At 37.9% G+C, this 25,036-nt stretch overlaps 1 protein-coding gene across 4 annotated transcripts in view; it reads left to right on the forward strand.

Moving 5' to 3' along the window:
• nr3c1.S (nuclear receptor subfamily 3 group C member 1 S homeolog) overlaps positions 1-25,036 on the forward strand; it is a 163,378-nt gene that overhangs the window by 36,578 nt on the left and 101,764 nt on the right. Inside the window, exons 1-2 of one of the 4 annotated variants that reach the window (XM_018256170.2) lie at positions 1,199-1,378; positions 7,135-8,286. In XM_018256170.2, the coding sequence (XP_018111659.1) occupies positions 7,148-8,286 (1,139 nt within the window). In that variant the 5' untranslated portion in view covers positions 1,199-1,378; positions 7,135-7,147. Of the gene's footprint in view, positions 1-1,198; positions 1,379-1,408; positions 1,738-7,134; positions 8,287-25,036 lie in introns of those variants that run through there. The other 3 variants (XM_018256173.2, XM_018256174.2, XM_018256171.2) reach the window with 3 other exon arrangements.

A 25,036-nucleotide genomic window follows, 5' to 3' on the forward strand; every position in this document is an offset into this window, starting at 1 on the left:
TGTCTCATATAGTGTCCTTGTGTCTCATATATGTCTGTCTCATATATGTCTGTCTCATATACTGTCTGTCTCATATACTGTCTGTCTCAATATATGTCTGTCTCATATATGTCTGTCTCATATACTGTCTGTCTCATATAGCTGTCTATATAGTGTCTTCTCATATACTGTCTCATATAGTGTCTGTCTCATATAGTGTCTGTCTCATATATGTCTGTCTCATATAGTGTCTGCTCATATTGTGTCATGTCTCATATAGTGTCTGTCTCATATAGTGTCTGTCTCATATAGTGTCTGTCTCATATACTGTCTGTCTCATATAGTGTCTGTCTCATATAGTGTCTGTCTCATATAGTGTCTGTCTCATATAGTGTCTGTCTCATATAGTGTCTGTCTCATATAGTGTCTGTCTCATATACTGTCTCATATACTGTCTGTCTCATATAGTGTCTATCTCATATAGTGTCTGTCTCATATAGTGTCTGTCTCATATAGTGTCTGTCTCATATAGTGTCTGTCTCATATAGTGTCTGGCTCATATAGTGTCTGGCTCATATAGTGTCTGGCTCATATAGTGTCTGGCTCATATAGTGTCTGTCTCATATAGTGTCTGGCTCATATAGTGTCTGGCTCATATAGTGTCTGGCTCATATACAGTCTTTCATATAGTGTCTGCCTCATATACTGTCTCATATAGTGTCTGTCTCATATAGTGTCTGTCTCATAGTGTCTGTCTCATATAGTGTCTGTCTCATATACTGTCTCATATAGTGTCTGTCTCATATAGTGTCTGTCTCATATACAGTCTGATATAGTGTCTGTCTCATATACGGTCTCATATACTGTCTGTCTCATATAGTGTGTGATATAGTGTCTGTCTCATATACTGTCTGTCTCATATAGTGTGTGATATAGTGTCTGATATAGTGTCTGTCTCATATACTGTCTCATATAGTGTCTGTCTCATATAGTGTCTGTCTCATATACAGTCTGATATAGTGTCTGTCTCATATACGGTCTCATATAGTGTCTGTCTCATATAGTGTCTGATATAGTGTCTGATATAGTGTCTGTCTCATATAGTGTGTGATATAGTGTCTGTCTCATATAGTGTGTGATAGATAGTGTCTGTGTGTGGCTACATTGCGCGACTATACGCGTGTAGTGACGCTGGAGCTGCAGGAGATGTAGTTGCGGAGAGCAGCCAATAGGGTGCAGCATTCCCCGCTCCTCCTCCGCCCGGAGCCTCCCTCTCCTTCTCTCCTCCCTGCGTGTCCGGGATAGGCGGCTCCCGAGGCCGAGAATTGAGCGAACAGGGAGGAGAGGGAAGAGGGGGGAGCCGAGAAGTATGTCCGGCGGAGAGTGACGGCCCAGGCAGGTGAGTGGCGCTTAGAGCGGGGGCAGTGGAAGGGGAGGGCGAGGAGGGGCTGGCACTGTAGGTGGAGAGACAAACTCCGGAGAACGACGGGACAGCCTGGAGGGAAGAGCTCGGCACCCGCAGCAGCAGCAGGACTGGAGTTGGCCCGAGTGAGGAGGAGAGTGTGCCCGGGGCTGTGATAGGAGACAACAGGGGAGCGGCACTGGAGCCTGGGCCATACCCCTTCCCCCAGTACTCTCTGCCGCCTTCTCCTTCTTCACACAACTTGTTTATTTCTCCTGCCGCTCCGCGATACTCGACATGGAACTACTTGGCGCTTGGCAAGCGGAGGTGCCCGAGTAGGAGCCGCAACACTGTAGGTAAGGGGAGGGGGGCAGGAATCATTCAGGCTTGACTCAAGAGCTCACTGCTGTGACACCCCAACTCCAAGGAGCTTCTCCTGAGTAGCACTGTGCTTATTGTATCACTGGCAAACCCAAACTTTTGCCTGAGCAGAGGAGTCGTACTTATGCCCCCCCTCCAGCTGCTGCTGAACTTGAACTTCAGCCTTTAGCCCAGGGTGATGGGAAGTGTAGTTGAGCTAGAGCTTTAGGCTTTAGTACTGAGCAGCCTGGGATCATCAGTCTGTCACACACACAACTTGTAAACATGGAATGTTCAATGACTAGTGGCAGCCAATCACTCACACTATCCACTGCCCTAATGTCTTACTGCTACGTCTCCTTTTAAAATGGAAGGAATAGAGTGTACATGAGCAATATTGTACTCCCATCAGTGCCACAGTAGCCTTCAACTTCCCCCAGCACACTGGTGGTTAAAGCTGCTCAGCTCTCTCAATAATCCCGAATAACATTCATTTTCTGCTTCCACCATTTAATTACTACATTAATAAACATCAGCCTGATACTGACGTAAATACTTCTTTTCAACCTTCCCCCCCCCATCGTCATCATTTGCTGCTCTTTCCCCTAAACACAACAGGGAGACATGGGCTAGCGCTGGATTGGCTTCTACATCACTGGGATAGAAGCCTGCGGAATATTAACATTTTATCATCAGTGTTATCCATAGAGCCTGTGCCATTAACCTTTTCACTGACCGACTGTACAGACGCAGCACGATTTCAACGCAGTCGGCTTGTTTGTTTCCTCCAGAAGTGGGTGTGTCATGTAGATCAACAGGTCCTAACACAGCTCTTCCTTTTTCATACATATATTTATATATATATTTTTATATATATATATTTATATTTTTATATATATATTTTTTTTATATATATATATTTATATTTTTTTAAATATATATTTTTATATATATATTTATGTATATATTTATATATATATATAAATATATATTTTTTTTTATAGATATATTTATGTATATATATATATATATATATATATATATATATATATATATATATATATATATATATTTATATTAATTTTATATATATTTTTTATATATTTTTTTAATTATATTTTATATTTTATATATATATATATATATATATATATATATTTTATAGATATTTATATCTATTTTTATATATATATATATATATATATATATTTTATAGATATTTATATCTATTTTTATATAATATATGATAGATATAGATATAGATATAGATATATATATATATATTTATATAGATAGATAGATAGATAGATATATGTGTGTGTATATAATATCGAGTATCATGGGGGTACATGTGGGCTGAGTTTACAATGAGTTAAAATGCAATATTAAATGTGGGAGGACAACAGGGTCTCAAACTAGACACAATACATTTCCCCCGGGGGGAAATGGGGTGCAGACCATATTCAGTAACATTGTCAGTGTTAGGGGGGGCTGGGGGGGGGCGTTACACTTTGGTTTGTTAAGATTGGTCAATGAGGGGTGAAACCTATACGCTTCTAATTCATTGCTCAAGTTTGGACTCTTGTTTCATTTAACACTTTCCCTGCCTGTGCTGTGGCAGACTAAACGCAGAGCAGATTTCGCTAATGTACTGACAGCTTGTGTGTGCGCTGTACATGGTTTACATTTGTTTTTGTGTTTCTCCATTTATTGAAATGGTCTGTAAACCCCCCAAATACAATTTTTCCTTCATGAATGAAAATGTATTGCACACGGTCATGGTTTTAATATTTGTAAATAAGAATTGCTGAAAGCAGTATGTATCGTCCCCTTGCGATTCTTTCCTGTGGGTTCTAATTTTTGACACAATGTAGGCATATAAGGAATAGGAAATAAGCAGCAAACTTGGGCTAGGCTCGGAACTGCCGTGACTGGGCATAACTTTTTGCTTTCTAGCTTTATTGACCATATAAATAGAGGTCCATTTGTGCTGAAGCAAAAAAACACGCTGCAGATACAGTGACGCACATCTTTGAGGCTCGAGACTGGACCTCTGCATTAATGATAATGATTATATTTGTACAGGTATGGGACCTGTTATCCAAAATCTCAAGACCTGGGGTTTTTTGGATAATGGATCTTTCTGTAATTTGGATCTCCATACCGTAAGTCTACTCTATAAAATCTTGTAAACATTAAATAAACCCAATTGGCTGGATTTGCTTCCAATAAGGATAAATATCTTAGTTTGGATCAAGAACAAGGCGCTGTATTATTGTTACAGAGAAAAGGGAAATCATTTCGAAAAATTTAGATTAATTGGATAAAAGGAAGTCTATGGGAGACGGCCGTTCCATAATTTGAAGTTTTCTGGGTAACGGGTTTCTGGATAATGGATCCCATACCGGTAGGATTAATCCAGATTCTCTTGCAATGTCATTGCTCATCCAGGCATTTTTTTTTCTGAACTACAAATCCCAGCAGCACTGCTTAAAGCAATGCTAATGCCATGCTTGGGGTTCTGCAGTTGCACCTGAGGGTGCTCGTCCGTGAACCAAAGTCTTAATTGTATCCAGTGGATTTAGCAACATAGCAAGCAAGAAGCACTCTAGAATCTTGTTTGTTGCCTTTATTGATATATGTGCAGTGCTACAGTTCGACATCTATAGAATATATTAGACACCACCACATCCATTATGCAGTTACTGTATAAGGAATCATTTATTATTTAAACTGCCGACCTAATGCATGGGTAGATTACACCAGTATCCATCTTCCAAACAACCACCTTCCAGTCAGCTGTGCGTCAACAAGAAAAAAACAAACGTAAAATTAGTTTTAGCACCTCTCCAAGTAACTTTTCCCAGGTTGGTTCTTCTGACAACAGTCTCACTAACTCCCTACGGATACAATAGTCATCCATGGTAACTGCAAAGTGCCAGATTCAGTAACCCATAGCAACCAATCAAGTGTTTGCTTTTAAACAGGTAAATGGTACCTACTGTTTGGTTGCTATGGGTTACTGCATCTGGACAAGGGAACTCATTTACAAACAATGAGACAATGTGTACCTGGGTATTATCTCCTAGCAACCAATCAGTGATCAGCTTTAATTTTTTTTGGACAACTGTAGAACTATAAAAGCCAACTTAAAAAGTTTGTGTTTCTTGTGTATAAGCTTATCCAGTATCCGTACACAACATATGTAGAATGTGTACAGCAGAAACATCTAACGGTGGCCATACACGGGACGATAAAAGCTGCCGACAGACGTGTCGGCAGCTTATTGGCCCGTGTATGGGGCCCCCGACGGGCTTCCCCAATCGAGATCTGGCCGTAAGTGGCCCAGATCTCAATCGGATGGGACGAAAAATCCCGTCGGATCGCGGCCGCATCTATTCGTTGATGCGGTTGCGCGATCCGACCACCCATTACTATTCTTAGGATCTGATCATTGGGCCCTAGGGCCCAGGATCGGATCAGCCCGATATTGCCCACCTCAAGGTGGGCATATCAGGGAGAGAAACGAGCGGATCTCTCCGTGTATGGCCACCTTAACTGTATATTAGTGAGGATGCTGACATTTTTAGGTTCAAATGAGACCACTCAAGTTCTTTCATGTGCTCTGATAATACTATACATCCATGCACAAGATACTTTTGTATTTAACTGTATATGATTAAAGCACACAGGGTTCCCCTGAGTTTCAGTTTCCTAGTACTGATGAACAGAAATGGATGCAAATCTGTAGTGATACCATGAAATGTATATTTAATTCACATGATGATGATCAGTATCCTTTTAGATAATCGCTCACTTGTTCGAATCATGATGTTTAAGTGTGGGGGTGGTAGATGCATGCATTTGTGCAGTGGTAGTAATTCACGGAATATATTCAGTGCCGACACGGTAGATTACAGCACTAAAGTTACCAGTCCCTCACATATGACTTACTAAATAGAAATGTGATTGTTACCAGCTCTGGGTTGTTTTACAGTTCAGAAGTCCTAAGTTCAGTTCCATACAGGGCACAATTTGTATCGTGTTTGTATCGTCTCTCTGTTTCCTCTGGGCAATGTGTGATCCTCCCTGATGCCAGAAACATATACAGTACACATAGAATATAAATGTCACAATATAAGATTAGTAATTAATATAGATAATTACTACATGGCAGCACAGAAACCAGTGCAACTAGCATCAGAATTTAGTAATCCGCCCTGTAGCATCAGCTTATATTACAGACCAACCTCATTTTCTGCTTGATAATTTGCGACTGCCCCTAAGCTTAGCTTCTGAACAGCTGCTCAGAGCCCACTGAGCATGTGAGTGTCACAGACACTTTCCAAGATGGTGACCCCCTGTGACAAGTTTGAAGTCCTGCATCATTCCTGCTATTGACAAGCTGAAACTTTAGGCTGGTGCAATAAATTCAGTATTTAAAATATGGCATTTTTAGCCATATTCATATGTTAGGGTTTAGGTGTCCTTTAAAGGGGTTGTTCACCTTCTAACACTTTTTCCAGTTCAGTTGGTTTCAGATAGTTCACCATAAATAGACTTTATCCAGTTACTTTCTATTTTCTATGTTTGACTGTTTTTCTAATATTGAAGTGTCATTTTTCATCTTCTAAAGCAGTTCTAGAACAGGGGCAAGGGGGTAGCCGACCTTTTAAACTTTTCTAAATTGATACATTTAGTTGATACATTTTTAATCTTTGTCCCTGCTGAGCAGAATCCCTGAGTTTCCTAAAAGGCAGCTGTTAGAATTGATACAATAGTTGCTTATACTCCACTGAGAAATGTATCAACTAAATGTATCAACTAGTGTAGCAAATTGTAACAGTTCAGAATCTGCACCTGGGTCACTGTCAACCTCAGATACCAGAGACAGGTGCATTAAACTTTAAATTTAGATTTAAACTTAGATTTTGTAATCTGTTAAATTGATACATTTAGTTGATCCATTTCTTATCTTTATCCCTGCTGAGCAGAATCCCTGAGTTTCATTTAAGGCAACTGTTAGAACTGATACCTGAATCTTCACCTGGAACCTGAATCTGCACCTGGATTACTGAACTGTCAGCTTTAGACACCTGAGACAGGAGCGTTAAACTTTAAACTTAGATTTTGGAAAAATTGTAAATAATGGAAAGTATTTGAGGGGAAAAAAAAGTCTATTTCCAGTGAAACCAACTGAACTGAAAAAAGTGTTGGAAGGTGAACAACCCCGTTTAAATAAAGAATACGAATTTCTGTTGGAATACAATATTTGACTTGAAGCCTGTTTCAGAGCAGTAAAGTAGTGGCTTTTACAAGTACTTGTTGAACTTGTCTTTGTTTTTCTTATATTTAGATAACACAGCCTTAACTGTTTGTGTTTCTTTTTTCAGGCAGTAGTACCCAATGGACCCCAAAGACCTTTTGAAGCCCTCCAGCGGATCTCAGGCAGTGAAGGGCTCGCCTCATTACAACGACAAGCCAGGGAATGTGATTGAATTCCTGGGAAATTACAGGGGAGGAGTTAGTGTGAGTGTCTCTGCATCTTGTCCAACCTCAACTGCTTCACAGTCAAACACTAGGCAGCAGCTTTTTAATAAACCGCAGACTGCGACTGGGGATTCAACGAATGGATTGAATAATGTGCCTCAGGCAGATTTGTCTAAAGCAGTCTCGCTCTCAATGGGACTCTACACGGGGGAGTCAGACACAAAAGTGATGGGCAGTGATATCGCCTTTCCAACCCAAGATCAAATCGGTATCTCCACAGGAGAAACTAATTTTAGTCTCTTGGAAGAGAGCATTGCCAACTTGCAGGCTAAGTCATTGGCCCCAGATAAACTCGTAGAGATCTCGGAGGTTCCTGGGGTTTTTAAATCTGCCCTACCACGGCCTTCCATACTAGGTCAGGGGGGCAGCAATGGAAGCAGCACTACTAAGCTGTTTCCCAAAGACCAAATCACCTTTGACCTATTACAAGACCTGGATATCCAGCCAGACTCACTCATGGATGGTAAAGGAAATCCTTGGCTAGACCCACTTTTTGATGAGGAGGAAGCTCTTAGCCTTTTGTCCCCACTGGGCACTGGTGATCCTTTTTTCATGAAATCTGAAGTACTGAGTGAGGGTAGCAAACCTCTCGGCCTCGCTGATGGCACACAGAGACTCGGAGATCTACCAGTTACTCAAGTCAAAACAGAAAAAGAAGACTACATTGAGCTTTGTACACCTGGTGTGGTGAAGCAGGAAAAGTTTGGCCCTGTTTATTGTGTAGGCAATTTTTCAGGATCTGGCTTATTTGGAAACAAATCCTCCGGTATTTCTGTCCATGGTGTCAGCACTTCAGGTGGGCAGATGTACCACTATGACTTGAACTCTTCCACCATGACGCAACAGGATCTTAAGCCTATCTTTAATCTTAGCTCACCCGGGACTAGCATTGCAGAAGGCTGGAATAGGTGCCATGGATCAAGCGATGACGGTGCCGCTTCTCCAGGGAATGTACATTTTGCAAACAGATCTCTTTTTTCAAATGGCTTTTCAAGGTAAGATTTTGTTTTTAAGTTGGCTGCTAGGGGAAGTTGAAAGACTTTTCAGATTAAAGCCAGCTATTTTCATGATTTATCGAGATATTGAGTACCTTAACAAATATGTAGGTTGCCTATGCACTGCTGGGATGCTTCCATAATTTTAGATATTTGTACAGGTATGGGACCTATTGTCCAGAATGCTCCGGACTTGGGTCTTTCAGAATAATTGATCTTTCCATTGTTTGGATCTTCATACCTTAAGTCTACTAGAAAATCATATAAACATTAAATAAACACAATATGTTGGTTCTGCTTTCAATCCGCACTAATCATATCTTAGTCTGGATCAAGTACAAGGCACTGTTTTATTATTACAGAAAAAAAGAAAATCATTCTTCTTTTGGATTGTTTGGATAAAATTGAGTCTATGGGAGACAGCCTTTTAATTTTAGTAAATGGTGTCCTTTCCGTAATTTGGAGTTTTCTGGATAAAAGGTTTACGGATAACGGATCCCATACCTGTACTTGTATTTGTAATTTTAAAGGGGTTGTTCACCTTTAAACTAACTTTTAGTATAATGTAGAGAGTGATATTCTGAGACTATTTTCAAATGGTTTTAATTGTTTTATTATTTGTGGATTTAGCTTTTTATTCAGCAGCTCTCCAGTATGCAATTTCAGCAATCTGGTTGCTAGGGTCCAAATTACCCTAGCAGCTATGCACTGGATTGGTTAGGATACTGGGATTTGAATAGGAGAGGCCTGGACAGAAAGACGACTCCAAGTAATACAAATTAGCAATAACAATACATATGTAGCCTTACAGAGCATTTTTTTTTTTACATGGGGTCAGTGGCTCCCATTTGAAAGCTGAAAAGTGTCAGAAGAAAAAGGCAAATCATTCTAAAACTATAAAAAATAAATAATGAAGACCCATTGAAAAGTTGCTTAGAATTGGCTATTCTATAACATGCGAAAAGTGATCTTAAAGGTAAACAACCCCTTTAAGTATCTCTCTTTTACCATCCAACCATTGTGCGATTTGTTTATGGTTTATTCATATTATATATATTAAATACAAGCAGTATGAGATAGGGTCTGTAGGTTTGTGCTTAAGTTGAATTTGTATGTAAGTTGAAACATTTACTTATTAAATGCAACTTAGACAGATGTCTGTCTTAACATAGTATTTATTTTTACCTTTCTGTGCTCTGCAGTGGACAACACACACCAGAAGGGATTGGGGCAGGTGGTTTATTAAAGCTAAATGCTAATAAAGGCCAAGCAAACCATAGTATGTTACTGTAATAGGCTCTGTTTATAAGTGTCAGTTGTATGTAAGTCAGGTGTATGTAACTCAAGGACTCCCTGTATTATCTTTGTGCATGTTGTAACTCTTCCTTAACATAAAAATAAGTTTGTGAAATTCTTAACAAATTCCTTTGTAGATACCTGCATTCTGCTTGTTTTAATTGATTGTTTATTTTGTTTGCATTAATGTCTATGATCAATTTAACATTGATACTGACACTGAGAATATTACTCATTTAGGTGAGTTAGAACATTTGGTAAAGTCTCACAGTTTCGAGACACTTGTTTATGAAGGATATGCTTACTGCTTTGTAGTGGGTGGTATGATCTGTGCTTATCTTTGACTGGCAGTTGCGTCCTCCTATCTGTCAAAGCTCACGGCCTGTGCAGTGGTGGGTATTTCATCCCATGACACACACAGCAGAATACACACTCTGCATTGACTATTGAAACTCTGATGAGCTTATAAACCATTTAAATAAATAGTGCTCAATGTGAGGGTATATAATGACAAGCATCATGTATTACTATACAGGTATGGGATCCATTATCCGGAAACCCATTATCCAGAAAGCTTAGAATTACAGATGTCTCCCATAAACTCCATTTTATCTAAATAATCCAAATTTTAAAAAAGGATTTCCTTTTTCTCTGTAATAATTAAATGTAAAACCATTGGTTGTCAAACCATTCTATCGGGTTTGTTTAATGTTTACATGATTTTCTAGTAGATTTAAAGTACAGGAAATCTGGAAACCCGTTATCCAGAAAGCTCCGAATTACAGAAAGACCATCTCCCTCAGACTCTATTTTATACAAATAATCCAAATTCTTAAAAATGATTTCCTTTTTCTCTGTAACAATAAAACAGTAGCTTGTACTTGATCCAAATGAAGATATAATTAAAGGGGTGGTTCATCTTTAAGGTAACTTTTATTATGTTATAGGATGACCAATTCTAAGCAACGTTTCAATTGGTTTTTATTAGTTATTTTTTTTATTGTTTTATAGTTATTTGCTTTTTTCTTCTGACTCTTTGCAGCTTTCAAATGGGAGTCGCTGACCCCTTCTAAAAAAAAAATGTTCTGTAAGGCTACAAATGTATTCGTATTGCTACTTTTTATTACTGATCCTTTTATTCTCGATCTCTCCTATTCATATTCCAGTCTCTTATTCAAATCATTGCATGGTTGCTAGGGTAATTTGGACCATAGTTACCAGATTGCTTAAGATGCAAAGAGCTGCTGAATAAAAAGCTAAATAACTGAAAAACCACAAATAATAAAAAATGAAAACCAATTGCAAATTATCTCAGAAGATCACTCTCTACGTCATACTAAAAGTTATCTCAAAGGTGAACAACCCCTTTAATCTTTATTAGAAACAATAAATATATATATTTTTTTACTCCTCTCCTTATGCTTTACATGACTTTTATAGAAAATCCAATAAATTTAAACCTAGAACTGAAAAGGTTATACTGTACTATTCATTTCTGATCCCCCTTGCCGAATTGAATGCTGTCATAGTCCTGTCTCAGAACATTACAATCCTGAATACTGTTTATTTTTAATTGTCATTTTCTGATATTTTTGGGGTTCTGTTCTGATCTTTAAAAAACAGTATTTCCGATTTAAGCAGTTTTCATATTTTTCGTTTTCCTTTGGCTCCATTGGAAGGTGGTGCTTACACGCTGAGTATTTGAATGGAAAATCAAGTACATTTAAATCAGTATGGAACGGGACAACTCGTAAAGTTAACTAAAGGTCATACCCAATTTAATTTCAGTCATGCTTGCCCCAAGCTTTATAATCTAGTTAACTTCATCGGTTTCCTATTGAGAATTTGCTGCAAGCTACAGTTCTGAATGCGACCACATACTCCGAGTTCAATTATTATGGGTAGTCGCAGCTTGGAAAACGTAATTTCAATGGCTAAGGAAAAATGATTTTATGAAAGCTTGTATTAAGGTTGATGATTAAACTTTTTGGGGTTGAAAATGCTTGAAACTATGACTAATTGGCAATTGCAGATTATTTTACATTGGACCAATGGGATGAAAGTTGGATAGACTAGTTCTCATGGCACTTGGCACAATTCACCTTGCCACAATGTGGGTCTTTCTAAAGTTCACATGAATTGTTTGCTCTACTGCCGAGTCCAATTGGTTGGCTTAGCTTAGCGTTTCCAAGTAATGCCGTTACCTGGTAAATTTCCAGGGTAATGTTCTGAGGAACAAATTGATGTTGTTGCTTGGTTAAATTTCAAAATTGGTTAATGTTACACTGGGGAGATTGCATATAAAACGTGCACCGAGCTGTTTGTTTTGCTTTGCTCTTTCTTTTTATGAGTGCTTGGCAGAATACATTAAGAACATAGACTCCGCACACAAAGGAATTGTTTATAATAAAAATAAAAACTGGGTAAATAGGCTGTGCGAAATGAAACATGTTTCTAATATAGTTAGTTAGCCAAAAATGTAATGTATAAAGGCTGGAGTGACTGGATGTGTAACATAATAGCCAGAACACTACTTCTTGCTTTGCAGCTCTCTTGGTTTCCACTGATTGGTTACCAGGCAGTAACCAATCAGTGACTTGAGGGGGGCACATGGGTCATAACTGTTGCTTTTGAATCTGAGCTGAATGCTGAGGATCAATTGCAAACTCACTGAACGGTTATGTCCCATGCGGCCCCCCTTCAAGTTGCTGACTAACTCAGAGTTAGAGAGCTGAAAAGCAGGAAGTAGTGTTCTGTTATGTTAGGCATCCTAATTAACTATTTTAGAAATATTTTTTATTTTGCATAGTCTATCGACTTACCCAGTTTTTATTTTTACACTGAACTGGTCCTTTACATCACATAAAATCGAACTGGCCACTGCTTTACTGTATGGCTTCCCTTGTAGGCAGAAAATTCAAATCTCTTTTTTTACTTATTCTGTTCTTTTCCCTTAACATTATTATGTTATTGATATTTGAAATTGTCTTAGGGGCAGATTCACTAACTTCGAGTGAAGGATTCGAATGAAAAAAATTCGAATTTCGAAGTATTTTTTGGGTACTTCGACCATCGAATTGGTTAAATTCGTTCAAATTCGAACGAAATCGAACGATTCGAAGTAAAAATCGTTCGACTATTCGACCATTCGATAGTCGAAGTACTTTCCCTTTAAAAAAAACTTCGACCCCCTACTTCGGCAGATAAAACCTACCGAAGTCAATGTTAGCCTATGGGGAAGGTCCCCATAGGTTTGCTAACCTTTTTTTGATCGAAGGATTTTCCTTCGATCGTTGGATTAAAATCGTTCGAATCGTTCGATTCGAAGGATTTAATCGTTCGATCGAACGAAAAATCCTTCTATCGATCGATCGCAGGATTAGCGCTAAATCCTTCGACTTCGATATTCGAAGTCAAGGATTTCAATTCGAGGGTCGAATTTCGAAGTATTTTTAACTTCGAAATTCGACCCTTAGTGAATCTGCCCCTAGATGTCTTTATTTTTACAACTGATGCTTTAGGTGCTCTTTGTGTGTATAATTTATAAAATAATATACATATAAAATGTGTTAATGTATGTCACATTTGTGAGTATGACTCTTGTTTCTTTTGTGAGTGTTTTTCTTATGTGAGTGTGTTTTTCTTTTATTGTTCTTTTGCATACTAGCATTAAACTGCAAGTAGGCATGTATTTTGCTGGAGTATAGGTTAAGGGTAGTTTTGTCCAGGGCATGTACGCAATTGAGTGTCAGCCAAGGCACTGACTTTTGGACTGTCTGGATGTTTTCAGTGACACTCATTTGAGTCTTTAAGATCTAGCCAGCTCTGGATAACAGGCCATGAGCCAAAAGCTAACATGATACAGTCAACTTCTCTTTAATATTAATTTGTGACTAGCTAATCACACTGTTTCTTTTGCTTTGCTGTGCCAAGTTTTTTGTTTTACAACATAAAACAAGAAACAGGGTAATCTAATAAAATCACTTACTTTTGCCCAAAACCTGATACTTCTTTGCTGAGCATGTGGGTGATGCCAGGCCTGGGCTGGCAATCTGTGGATTCTGGCAACTGGCAGAAAGGCTGCTGTAAGATGCCATAGACTAGTGATCCTCAACCAGTGGCTCACCAACCCCTTGGATGTTGCTCCCAGTGGCCTCAAAGCAGGTGCTTCTTTTTGAATTCCCGGCAAGTTTTAGAGGCACATTTATCAAAGGTCAAATTTTGAGTTCATGCGAGTTTTTAAAAACTCCTATTAACTCCCATGAACTCATAATCGAAATTTATTAAATAAAAACTTGGATGGACCCGAAAACTCAAATCAAATTCAAATCCGATTTTTTCTCCAGAAAAACTAGAATGTCAGGAGGGCTGCAAACAACTCCAAATTGACCCTAGTACGTCTTCCATTGACTAAAACAGCAAATCGGCAGGTTTTAGGTGGCGAATAGTCAAATTTGAGTTCTTAAAGGGCCAGTGTATGGTAAAGCTTGAAAATCAAATTAGAATTTTTAAAAAAACTCAAAATGAATTTTAACAATTCCCTAATAGAATTTGACAGTTAATTCTAATTATTTTTACATTTTAATGTGGCTCACAGGTAAAAAGGTTGTTGGACCCCTGCCATAGACAGTTACTATTTAGTGGGTCTGTGTGTACTTGAAATGCCTGGGCCTATTTTAAAACCTAGTTTCACCCTGGGTGCTGCGCTGTCACATATTTTTTTTAAAGGTAAGTGGTATTGTTTTAAACATATAAAAAAACCATAGGCATTACAAATTCCCTCCTTTTTATGTTTACCTGCACTTTAAATGATTATCTATGATGTAGACCTTTTGTTAGCCCAATGTGTCTTTATAGTTTTTAATGTTTGTGTGGATAATGTGTTTGCCCAGCTACCTCTTCTACTAGGGGCACTGAATTTGTCTTTATCACTTGTAAAACATGCCTAATATTCCTGAGCAGTAGTATATGTCAGAAAAAGATACCAGACCTGCATAATGTAGGTTCCCAAACAGACTATGTACAGTATAATGCTGGTATTCCTTTATCCCTTTTTGTGTGCGTTATACTGTTTGCAGAATTCGATGTTTGTGTGGTTTAGTAAGTTACATTATAAGTACAGTAAGTTACAGTAAGTCTTGTTGGTGCTTTAATAGATAGCTTTTGTTCAATACATACTATTGTTTGATATACAATCTTTAAAGCGATACAGCCACTTCTAATTGAAATGTGGTCAATATGCTCTTAAAAAAACTCTTAATAAAAAAATGTATACTGTATTTTAATTTCTAGTGCATCCTTTTGTTTCTTTTTATATTCCCCTTTTCTGTGGTAAGCATCAGAAATAGATGAAGCTATTTTCTGCTTAAAGTGGCCAGAGACTGTATGCACCTGGAAATACCTCTGCTGAAAGGGATACTGTCATGGGAAAGCATGTTTGTTTCAAAACAAATCAGTTAATAGTGCTGCTCCAGCAGAATTCTGCTCTGAAATCCAATTCTCAAAAGAGCAAACAGATTTTTTTATATTTAATTTTGAAATCTGACATGTGGCTAGACACATGGTCAGTTTCCCAGCTGCCCCCAGTCATGTGACTTGTGCATGCACTTTGGTAAGAACTGCTTTCTGGCAGGCTGTTATTTCTTCTAATGTAACTGAATCAGTCTCAGTGGGACTTGGCTTTTACTATTAAGTGCTGTTCTTATATCTACCAGGCAGCTGTTATCTTGTGTTAGGGAGCCGTTACCTTCTCATTGTTCTGTTAGGCTGCTGGGGGGGAAAGAGAGGGGGGGTAATATCGCTCCAACTTGCAGTAAAGAGTGGCTGAAGTTTATCAGAGCATAAGTCACATGACTGGGGGCAGCTGGGAAACTGACAATATGTCTAGCACTATGTCAGATTTCAAAATTAAATATAAAAAAATCTGTTTGCTCTTTTGAAAAACAGGTTTCAGTGCAGAATTCTGCTGGAGCAGCACTATTAACTGTTGCGTTTTGAAAAAAAACATGTTTTCCCGTGACAGTATCCTTTAAGAAAAAGAGAACACTAAATAGAACTGTTTGCCATTATAGAACACTATTTGTCAATTAGATTTTTTTCACCAAAATGTCCTTCGCCGTCTCCAATTATAAACAGTCCGTTCTATTCATCAGAACCAGGAATTGACAAGAAGTGCTAAAGTGAAACTACTTTCATTCTCTTAATTAGTGCCAGAAATAAAAAAAAAAAAATAGATAAGTTCATCATAAGTCCTATTCATTTGCCTCATGTTGGAAAGGGATTTCTACTGCCCCTTTAAGATTATTTTATATGGCTGGGTATTCTGCACGCCCAATGGATTTCAAAATGTCAGTTTAATATCATGCAGATTTGTCCTGGCAACTTTAGCTGTTGGTCTCAGTTGTGATTTGTTTGAAATAGACTAATATCTTCAATAAAAGAAAATAAGTGAGGACATAAAAACAGGAATGGCAGCTTTACTTTCTACGTTCTTGTGCTAAGTGTTAATCTCTGGCAGTACATGAGATGGAATAACTTGAAATGAAAAGCGACAACTAGATCTAGGAATAGCATGGTTGTGGCATGACAGCCAACACCATTGTAATGATTGCTTCTTTCATTTGAACTGGAAGTCCAGCATGGCGCCATAGTAGGAAGGCAGAGACAATCAGCTTGTTGTTTTAGGTGGAGAATGACATACCAAGAACCAGCTCTCAGAAGTAATCATGTCCTTAGCTTTCTTCTACACATACATAGCATTTTATTTTTATTAAATGGTAAACAAGGCGTAACGAAAATGTGCATGGTAACTATTCTCTTGGTAGGAACTTTTTTTTTTCTTTCTTACTATCAGCCATGGAAGCAGATATCGTTACCTCTTGCCTTTAAACAAATGTACATTGATTTAATTAATCTTCTTTCTATCTTTTATACTATCTTTTATACATGTGCTCCTTCTCTGTCCCCCAAGGGCGAATGAATTTTAAGCCAAAACCACTTCGTTCTATATCAAAACACACGTTGTGAACGTTCTTCACCATGATGTGGTTATGATCATTTTTATCAGCAATCGTGGATAGATGTCACATTTTAATTGAATCCCCTGCTTTGTGGTTTCTGAACCTTGGGCTTAGATGTTGGTGGGCTGCATCAGCAAACGTTGTGTTTGTGTGTGTGTATATATAGCCCTGAAGGCACAGTTGTTGGTATCATTGTGTGTGTGGCCCTGAGGACACAGATGTTGATATAATTGATGCATTTAATCGTTCAAGCAAAGATATTAAAATGGACTGGTCAACCAGACACAAAAAGCTGTATGATAAAAGTCCTTTTTTAATTTAAACATGAAATCCAATTAAATTTTTTTATTAAAGCATTCATAGCTGTACGCTCATTTTAAAATATCAGTTGTTAATTAAATATTGTCTGCCCCTCCTCTATGCCTTAAGCATAGAGGCTCCTATTAGCAGAAAACTTCAGCGGGCACCACATTGTGATTGGCTCCTTCTTGTTTCTCATGGGTGTGCATGTGCAGTAGCCAAAAGCAAAAGCCAAATGGAAGTCGGCTATTTTGTTCTACTGCACATGCGTCTGCCCCGAGAAATTTGGAGAAAGAAGAAGAAGGAAGGTGCAGTTTTCTGCCGATAGGAGCACCAGCCTGGGGTATCAGGTAATTATATACAATCACTTGGGGGTGCCTAACTTTTGACACCCCTAAGTAAACTTCGCCTTCCTTCTTCATACCCATGACCAGTTTTCATTGCTGAATACATATTTTTTTTACGTGTGATTTTTATTTCAAACCACCGAGACCCATAATTAGATGATACATGGTTTCATTGCCTGTAACTTATATCGAACATAAAGCATTTAGGGCCACATTTTAATAGCGGTGCTATTATTGTTAATGCTCCAACATATTCCGCACCCCTTTGCAGCAATTGCGATGGGCATGTAGCAACTTAGTTAGGGCTGTGTTCAGCAGTGATTGCTCCAGGATGTTCTATTCTGTTTGATGATGCTTATGTGCCTGACTTTCCATTAGAGTTGCTTATTCAGATTTTTCATCCAGAATCCTGCCTGTTCTTGTGCTTGTGACCCCCTGCAGTTTTTGTTTATGTCTGGCATCTGTAGCGCCCTTTCATAATTTAGCAAATTATCAGGGCTATGCCATGCCTCCTTGTAGTTATCTGCAGTGTCATGCCAGTAATAATACTTGACCTGATTCTGTCCCCTGCGGAGAAGAAATCAATTCACATTATTAATCAATACACAACAGGCAAAGCATTGGATGATTACAGAGGCGCAGCGGGGATGCTTATGTATTACTGTTGTGCTAAGTGCAGAATTGAAGCTTTCTATGTCCTTTATCAAGAGGCACATAAAAGTCCAGGTTGACATTGTGCACTTAGAGCTGAGCGAATTCTGACAGGAGAATTCCATTTGCATGCCTAATGAAGGTGGAAGCCTATGACTAAGGACTAGATGAGTCTGAAACGCGTCAGGCTATGATGCAACTACTTGACCTTATGTATTTTAATAGCCATTAATAAAGTCTGATTTTTTTAACTTATTTTTTGGAGGTTGTGACCTATATAAAGTTTATTGTGCCCGGCACAACGAAATTAGCAGCAACACCGGATATGGACTTTGTTTGCTAATGAAGGTGGGGCCAAAACCGTAGGCGTTCTCTGAACGAACATATATAAAGCTGGTAGCAGCATTCTGAAAATACTGTACAATTAAAGCATTAAACATAAAGCACTTTGCACAAACTTCTAGACATTGTCCAATACCAGGATGATTTCCGAACAAAATTCAACCTTATACCCGATAGGAAAAAAAGTTCTACTGTTGCAAATGTCCTCTGTATACTGCATTTATTTTATGTCTGCTTTTTCTACATGCAAAAACAGGCGTAGACTGTTATTGCAAAAGCCAAAACATGAACCTGGAAACAGGTTAGACATGTTTTCTGTCCAACGTATCTTGTCTTCTACTGTTTCCTTGTGGGTGGTGGTACCTATGAATAATTATACACAGCAGAACCTGAAACACAAGCTGAAGAATGGATTTAATTCAACGTATCTTCATTTTGAAGTGGTTGTGATTTATACATAAAGTGCGTAGGCTTGAATGGATTAAAGTGACACTATCACATTTATGCAATGATTATTTTTCAGCTCTTAAGATGTACTTTTATTCATTTATACATCTTGTTTTAACCCAACCCACAACTGTATCAATAAACATGTATCCTCCTTGCAGAATGGCATTGCTGAAAACAATAACATCAGCCCTATCCCTCCAGTTTTGTGTGTGTGTATATGTATGTATATATATATATATATATATATATATATATATATATATATATATATATATATATATATATATATATATATATATATATATATATATATATATATATATGATAGATAGATATATCCCTGTTTTGTTTAGGCATTTTTAGTAGCTGTAAGTACAAAATGTCTTTGTCTTAAAGGGCATGTAAAGTTTAAAATAGAATAAGGCTAGAAATGCTGTATTTTGTATACTAAATATAAACATGAACTTACTGCACCACAAGCCTAATCAAACAAATAATTTATGCTTTCAAAGTTGGCTACAGGGGGTCACCATCTTGTAACTTTGTTAAACATCTTTGCAAGACTAAGACTGTGCACATGCTCAGTGTGGTCTGGGCTGCTTAGGAGTCGTCATAAAGAAAGCTGCTTGAGTTCTGCATGGCTGGGAAGAAAGGCGGGGGCTCCCCCTGCTGTTCATAAGTATGATTGTTTCCCTGCTCAGCAGTTAGGGACCATCTGACAATTCCTATCCACAGCAGTAAATGAAGGGAGAATTTCACTGCATACAGTCAGGTTACTTATAAAAACGGTACAAATTTTTTAATTAAAGTATATTGGAGATAGGTTTCTTTTTCATTAAAAATGGAATTTTATTCTTTTGCCTTTACATGCCCTTTAAATATATTGATAATGGGTTGAGTGCAGTGGACTCTTGTATTTGTCTATATGTATTTTGTGGTCACAACCTCATTGCACCCCCACCTAATGGTTTTAAAAATTAGTGGTGAGCACAACTTTCCCTTGTTTGTCATCCAGCCAACATCTGTGATTTTAGAAACTGTTTGCTACTATGAAAAACCTATTGCTCTTTGTCGGTTCTATAAAAAGAGGCCCAACTTGTCCACTTTGCTATGTGTTTATAGTAAAATAATCCCAGCTCCTTGAACTCATATTACCAAATACATCACTGCGGCATGATTAATTACTCAGACACATGGTCACTGTACGAAATGGATTTTAATATCCAAGACTAGATTGTGCTGGGACATTTCCTAAAGTCACAATTATGCATACTTCACTTGTAGTGCCTTGCCCATCACTGTCACATAGTTACCAGCACAAATAATGACAGTGCAGTAAATATTAAATGTATCCACTTAAAGCGTCAGTAGCATCAAAGAGTGAAAATAGTTCATTTTTCTTTTAAAGTCTGTATTTTTTGAATGGGTGCCTACTAATGAGCTGTTTCTTGACAACACATATATGAAAGAAGTTTAATTCCCTTGTCCTGTGGAGAGCCATGGATGAAATCTAACTCCTGTTTGTTGGTGTAAGAACTAAACCTATAATATGCTACACCGCTTATCTGCTATGTAATGGGTGCCTTTTTCCCCTCTTCAATACTGTAGCTGCCCCGATGGCTACACAGTGCCTTTATTTATATAAACGATTGTAGTGTTTCTGAAGCAAAGACAAAACGTTTTATACGTGTGGTGCAACAATACATTATTTTAAAGTAAATATAACAGTTTTTTTGTGTGATTGTTCCTTTAAACTTCTGGGATTTTTTTGGGTAGTTCTTGATTTCCAAAATGAAGACGGAGTGTGCAAAACGCTATTACATGAAGACATTACATCTTTATAATTCCTTATAATCATTCTAATGCAATGAGATGGAAAAATGTGAAATAAAGACAGCATGGGTATAAAACAATTCCAACCGTGCAATAGTATGAGTCGCTTGATGATCATATAATTTCCATGACTGCACAATATTCTGCCAAATCTGGTATTCTTCATACCTTTGTCTAACTGTAGCTGAAACATAACTATTTTGTAACTGCACTCTGCAAATACATTACTTACAGTTAAGGCTTTAAAGTGGACCTGTCACCCAGACTTAAAAATCTGTATAATAAAAGTCCTTTTCAAATTAAACGTGAAATCCAAATTCTTTTTACTATTAAAGCATTCATAGCTGTTGTAAACTCATTTAAAAGTCTCTGCTGTCAATCAAACCTTAGGCATAGAGGTGGGGCAGGCAGTTACTTTCGCTTTCCATCCAGTACTTCGTAGAGGTCACTGCTCTCCCCACATTCCCCCCCTCTCTCTTCACCATTTAATTGTGTATCCAGGACATGGGGATGGACATCAGGTCCCCCATTCTGGTGCACAAAAAAGATTTTGAGATGATACAAGGCTTGTCTTAATAACAGTGTCCACAAAATGGCTCCTGCCTGATTGATATAATTATGAATTCCCAGACCGAGGGAAACCAGATTAAAATAATTTATATAGTGTAATTAATGTTTATTTTGCTTGACAAATGTGATAAAATGGTATTTGGAATATTTTTTTGGGTGACAGGTCCCCTTTAAGAGTTTTGGCAGACGAGGCTACTGGGGGAGATTAGTCACCCAGCAGCAAATCACCTCTTCTGTGGGCGACTAATCTCGCCTAAATGTTTTCCCGCCGGCTAGATTGTAAATCACCGGCGGCATGGCACTCGGATCACTTAGGCTTTCCGAAGTTGCCCAAAGTTTCCTCGTAAGGCAAGTGTAGGAGTAGGAGAAACAACCGCCTGCCAGAAAGCAGTTTCATCCTAAAGTGCTGGCTCTTGAAAGCACATGACCAGGCAAAAATGACCTGCGATGGCGCCTACACACAAATATTACAACTTAAATTTTTTTTATATTTGTTGGTTCAGGAATGCAATTTTATATGGTAGAGTGAATAATTTGCAACGTAAACAGTGTTATTCGAAATAAAAACAACATCATAAAAGTCATGACAGAATCCCTTTAATGAAACCTTTATCTCCTCATGTTTTGTTTCATTTTTACAGGTGTATTGATAATTCTGAAACACCCTTGCATGACTCCTGTAAAACTAAAGTGGCCATACATGCACCGATATTATCATGAAAAAGCGTATTTTAGTTCGATATTCGGCGCGTGTATGTCAGGAGGCGATTCAGCTTTACTCGTGTGTATTGAAACGAGCAATCTCTCTATTGGAAAGATCGTAATTGTTACATCTATTTAAAGCCTTAAAGCAAAATTGTCCATTATAGTAATTTCATTGCCTAGTGATGCTGTTTTCTTTCCCATGTATACACTGGATTCCCGCAGTTCCATATAGACACAGGACATATAATTAAGGTGTGCAGTGGCTCATTTGTATTGGGCATATTGTCTCCACAGCAAGTGTAGGGGTGCCATTGCCCTTTTTTTCAGTAAAACATATATACATTGTTTGTAAATGTGTGTAGGCAATGATCACGATCATTGTTTTCTTTTTATCGTATTGTATGGTGCTATATACCCACCTGCAAATTTCATATGTATTGCTTTCACAATTCACAAATGGTCTGTGTCCCTTTAAAACAGGAGCTGTGTTTGTAAACACCACCATTTTTCTTCTATTCTTTACAATGATGTTGTATCCTCCTCTGTTGGACACCATCCAATGCTTTGGCACCCTTCCAAAAAAAAAAACACTGACTTCTTGAGTGGGGTCACTGTGCGTACAAGTGCCCTCTCTTTCTGACAGCAGCAAAAACAAAAATGTATTACAAAATGAAATCAATCAAAAAATGTATAATAGTATATAATATAATTTTTTCTAAAAAATCTTCTTTTATGAATTGCCTTTCCACTACCTTATTCTTACACATCACCATGATACTGCATTGAACATACATCCAGGGTCCTATTTATAGAGTTTGTGAGCACGGTATCGGCACTGGGCAGTTCTATACTTGCACCTGCATTGTACCTTTACTCGTCACCTCACCATATAATAATTGTATGTTACTTTTTACCTATTGCATTTCCTCTCCTAACGTGAGCACAGTGGGCACTGAACTGTCCATATTGATATTGATATCTGACATCCGCGACACTGGATCCATTTTTGCAGCCTTGCAGAGAGATTGAAAGAACAGTAATTCCTAATAAAAAGAAAAAAAGGAAATAATGAGGATATAAGGTAGTATCTCATGGCACTGGTAAAACTGGTGTGTTTGCTTCAGAAAGACTACTATAGTTTATATAAACAAGCTGCTGTGTAGTCATTGAGGCAGCTTCTCAAAGCTGAACAAGTAGAAAAGGCACAGGATACACAGCAGATAACAGATAAGCTCTGTAGTATACAATTGGATTCTTCAGAACTTATCTGTTATCTACTGTGTATCCTGTACTTGAATGGCTACCCCCATGGCTACACAGCAGCTTGTCTATAGTTGTGTTTCTAAAGCAAACACACCAGTTTTACCAGTGTGGGGCAACAGTATTGTCAACCCTTTAAAGGAATTGTTCAGGGTAAAAATAAAAACTGGGTAAATAGATTGTATGTGCAAAATAATAAATGTTTCTAATATAGTTAGAAATAAATGTAATGTATAAAGGCTGGAGTGACTGGATGTGTAATAGCCAGAACACTACTTTTTGCTTTGCAGCTCTCTTGGTTTCCACTTATTGGTTACCAGGCAGTAACCAATCAGTGACTTGAATGGGGGACACATGGTTCATAACTGTTGCTTTTGAATCTGACCTGCAAACTCACTGAACAGTTATGTCCTATGTGGCCCCCTTCAAGTCGCTGACTAACTGAGAGTTAGAGAGCTGCAAAGCAGAAAGTTAAGTTTTGGCTAATAGGTCAGACATCCGGTCACTGCAGCCTTTATAGATTACATTTTAGACTAACTATGTTATAAACATTTTTTATTTTGCACATACAATCTATTTACCCATATTTTTTGGTGATCGTGTTCCTTTAAAGAGAACAGTACAATTACAGCAAAGAAACTCCATAGCTCCCTTGTGCTTGGAGGGTCTTGATTTGGTATAATTCTATAGATTAATGGCTTCTCAGCACCCTTTGTAAGGCTGCGTTATTAGGTGATTCTTATTGGAATGTGTGTGAACGCATTATAGCCCAGGGGAGGCAGGCTACTGATGACATGTTTGTTGAGGCTTCTCAGGGATTTCCACGACAATTATAGACCTAGTAGACTGATTTCCTGAAGTTATTGCTAGGCTGTAGAATAACAAGGATTAAAGACTTCCTTCTTAGCGAGATGTTTTGCGTATGCACATTCTATCCAGATTAGAGTGCTTCGTCTGCAGGTTTAACAGCACCATCCTTATGTTACCTGACACTTATCCGCTCCATTTGCCATTAAAAATCTTAGTCATTCAAAAACAAAAATGTACGGTCAAAAAGTGACAACATGTGGGTATTAAGTGAAATATTAACCAGCTCAGAAACACAACAGTCCCAGGCTAAACCATATGTGAATTTAGTTAGAGTTTAGATCAAATATTCCTCATAGAGGTTCCACTAGTGAAATATTCACCACTGCAGTCATTTTTGGGCCTGTGTTTTATTTTGTTTAGTTGTGGATATTTATAATGAATGACCAGATTCCTGTTAACCTTTGTGGAGTGTTATATTTTGAGTTTGCAACTGTTTTTTTTTTGTTGTGGTTTTTGAGTTATTTAGCTTTTTATTCAGCAGCTCTCCAGCAGTCTGGTTACTAGGGTCCAAATTACCCAAGCAACCATGCATTGATTTGAATAAGAGACTGAATACAATAGGAGAGGCCTGCATAGAAAGATGAGTAGTCAAAAGTAGCAGTAACAATTAGATTACAGAGCATTTGTTTTTCGATGGGATCAGTGACCGCCATTTAAAAGCTGGAAAGAGTCAGATGAAGAAGGCAAATAATTAAAAAAACAAAACATGAAAATTAAATATCCAAGTCCAAACGAAAAGTTGCTTAGAATTGGGCATTCTATGACCTACGAAGAGTTAACTTAAAGGGGAACCACCACTTTAAGTGGACCACTGGAACATTCTGATTCATGATTTTTGAGGGATGGTAAGAGAAGCAATCATTCAATGTAGGTCAATTAGCAGATGCGTAATTCTGACAGATCCATGTGTGAAACCGAAGCTGAGCAACAAATCATAGTTGAGAATAATAGCGAAGCACAAACTAATAGTGCACGATGTTCCTGTATTACCCAGGAAGTCATTAACAATACAAGCTACGTACAATGCATCCCTAATGAAAGAAAATAAACTCTGCTGAAGTTTTTTTTAAACGGTAGTTAATTATTTACCAGATATGTGGCTTAGTT

The sequence above is a fragment of the Xenopus laevis genome, chromosome 3S (assembly GCF_017654675.1).
Source record: "Xenopus laevis strain J_2021 chromosome 3S, Xenopus_laevis_v10.1, whole genome shotgun sequence".
Lineage (NCBI taxonomy): Eukaryota > Metazoa > Chordata > Amphibia > Anura > Pipidae > Xenopus > Xenopus laevis.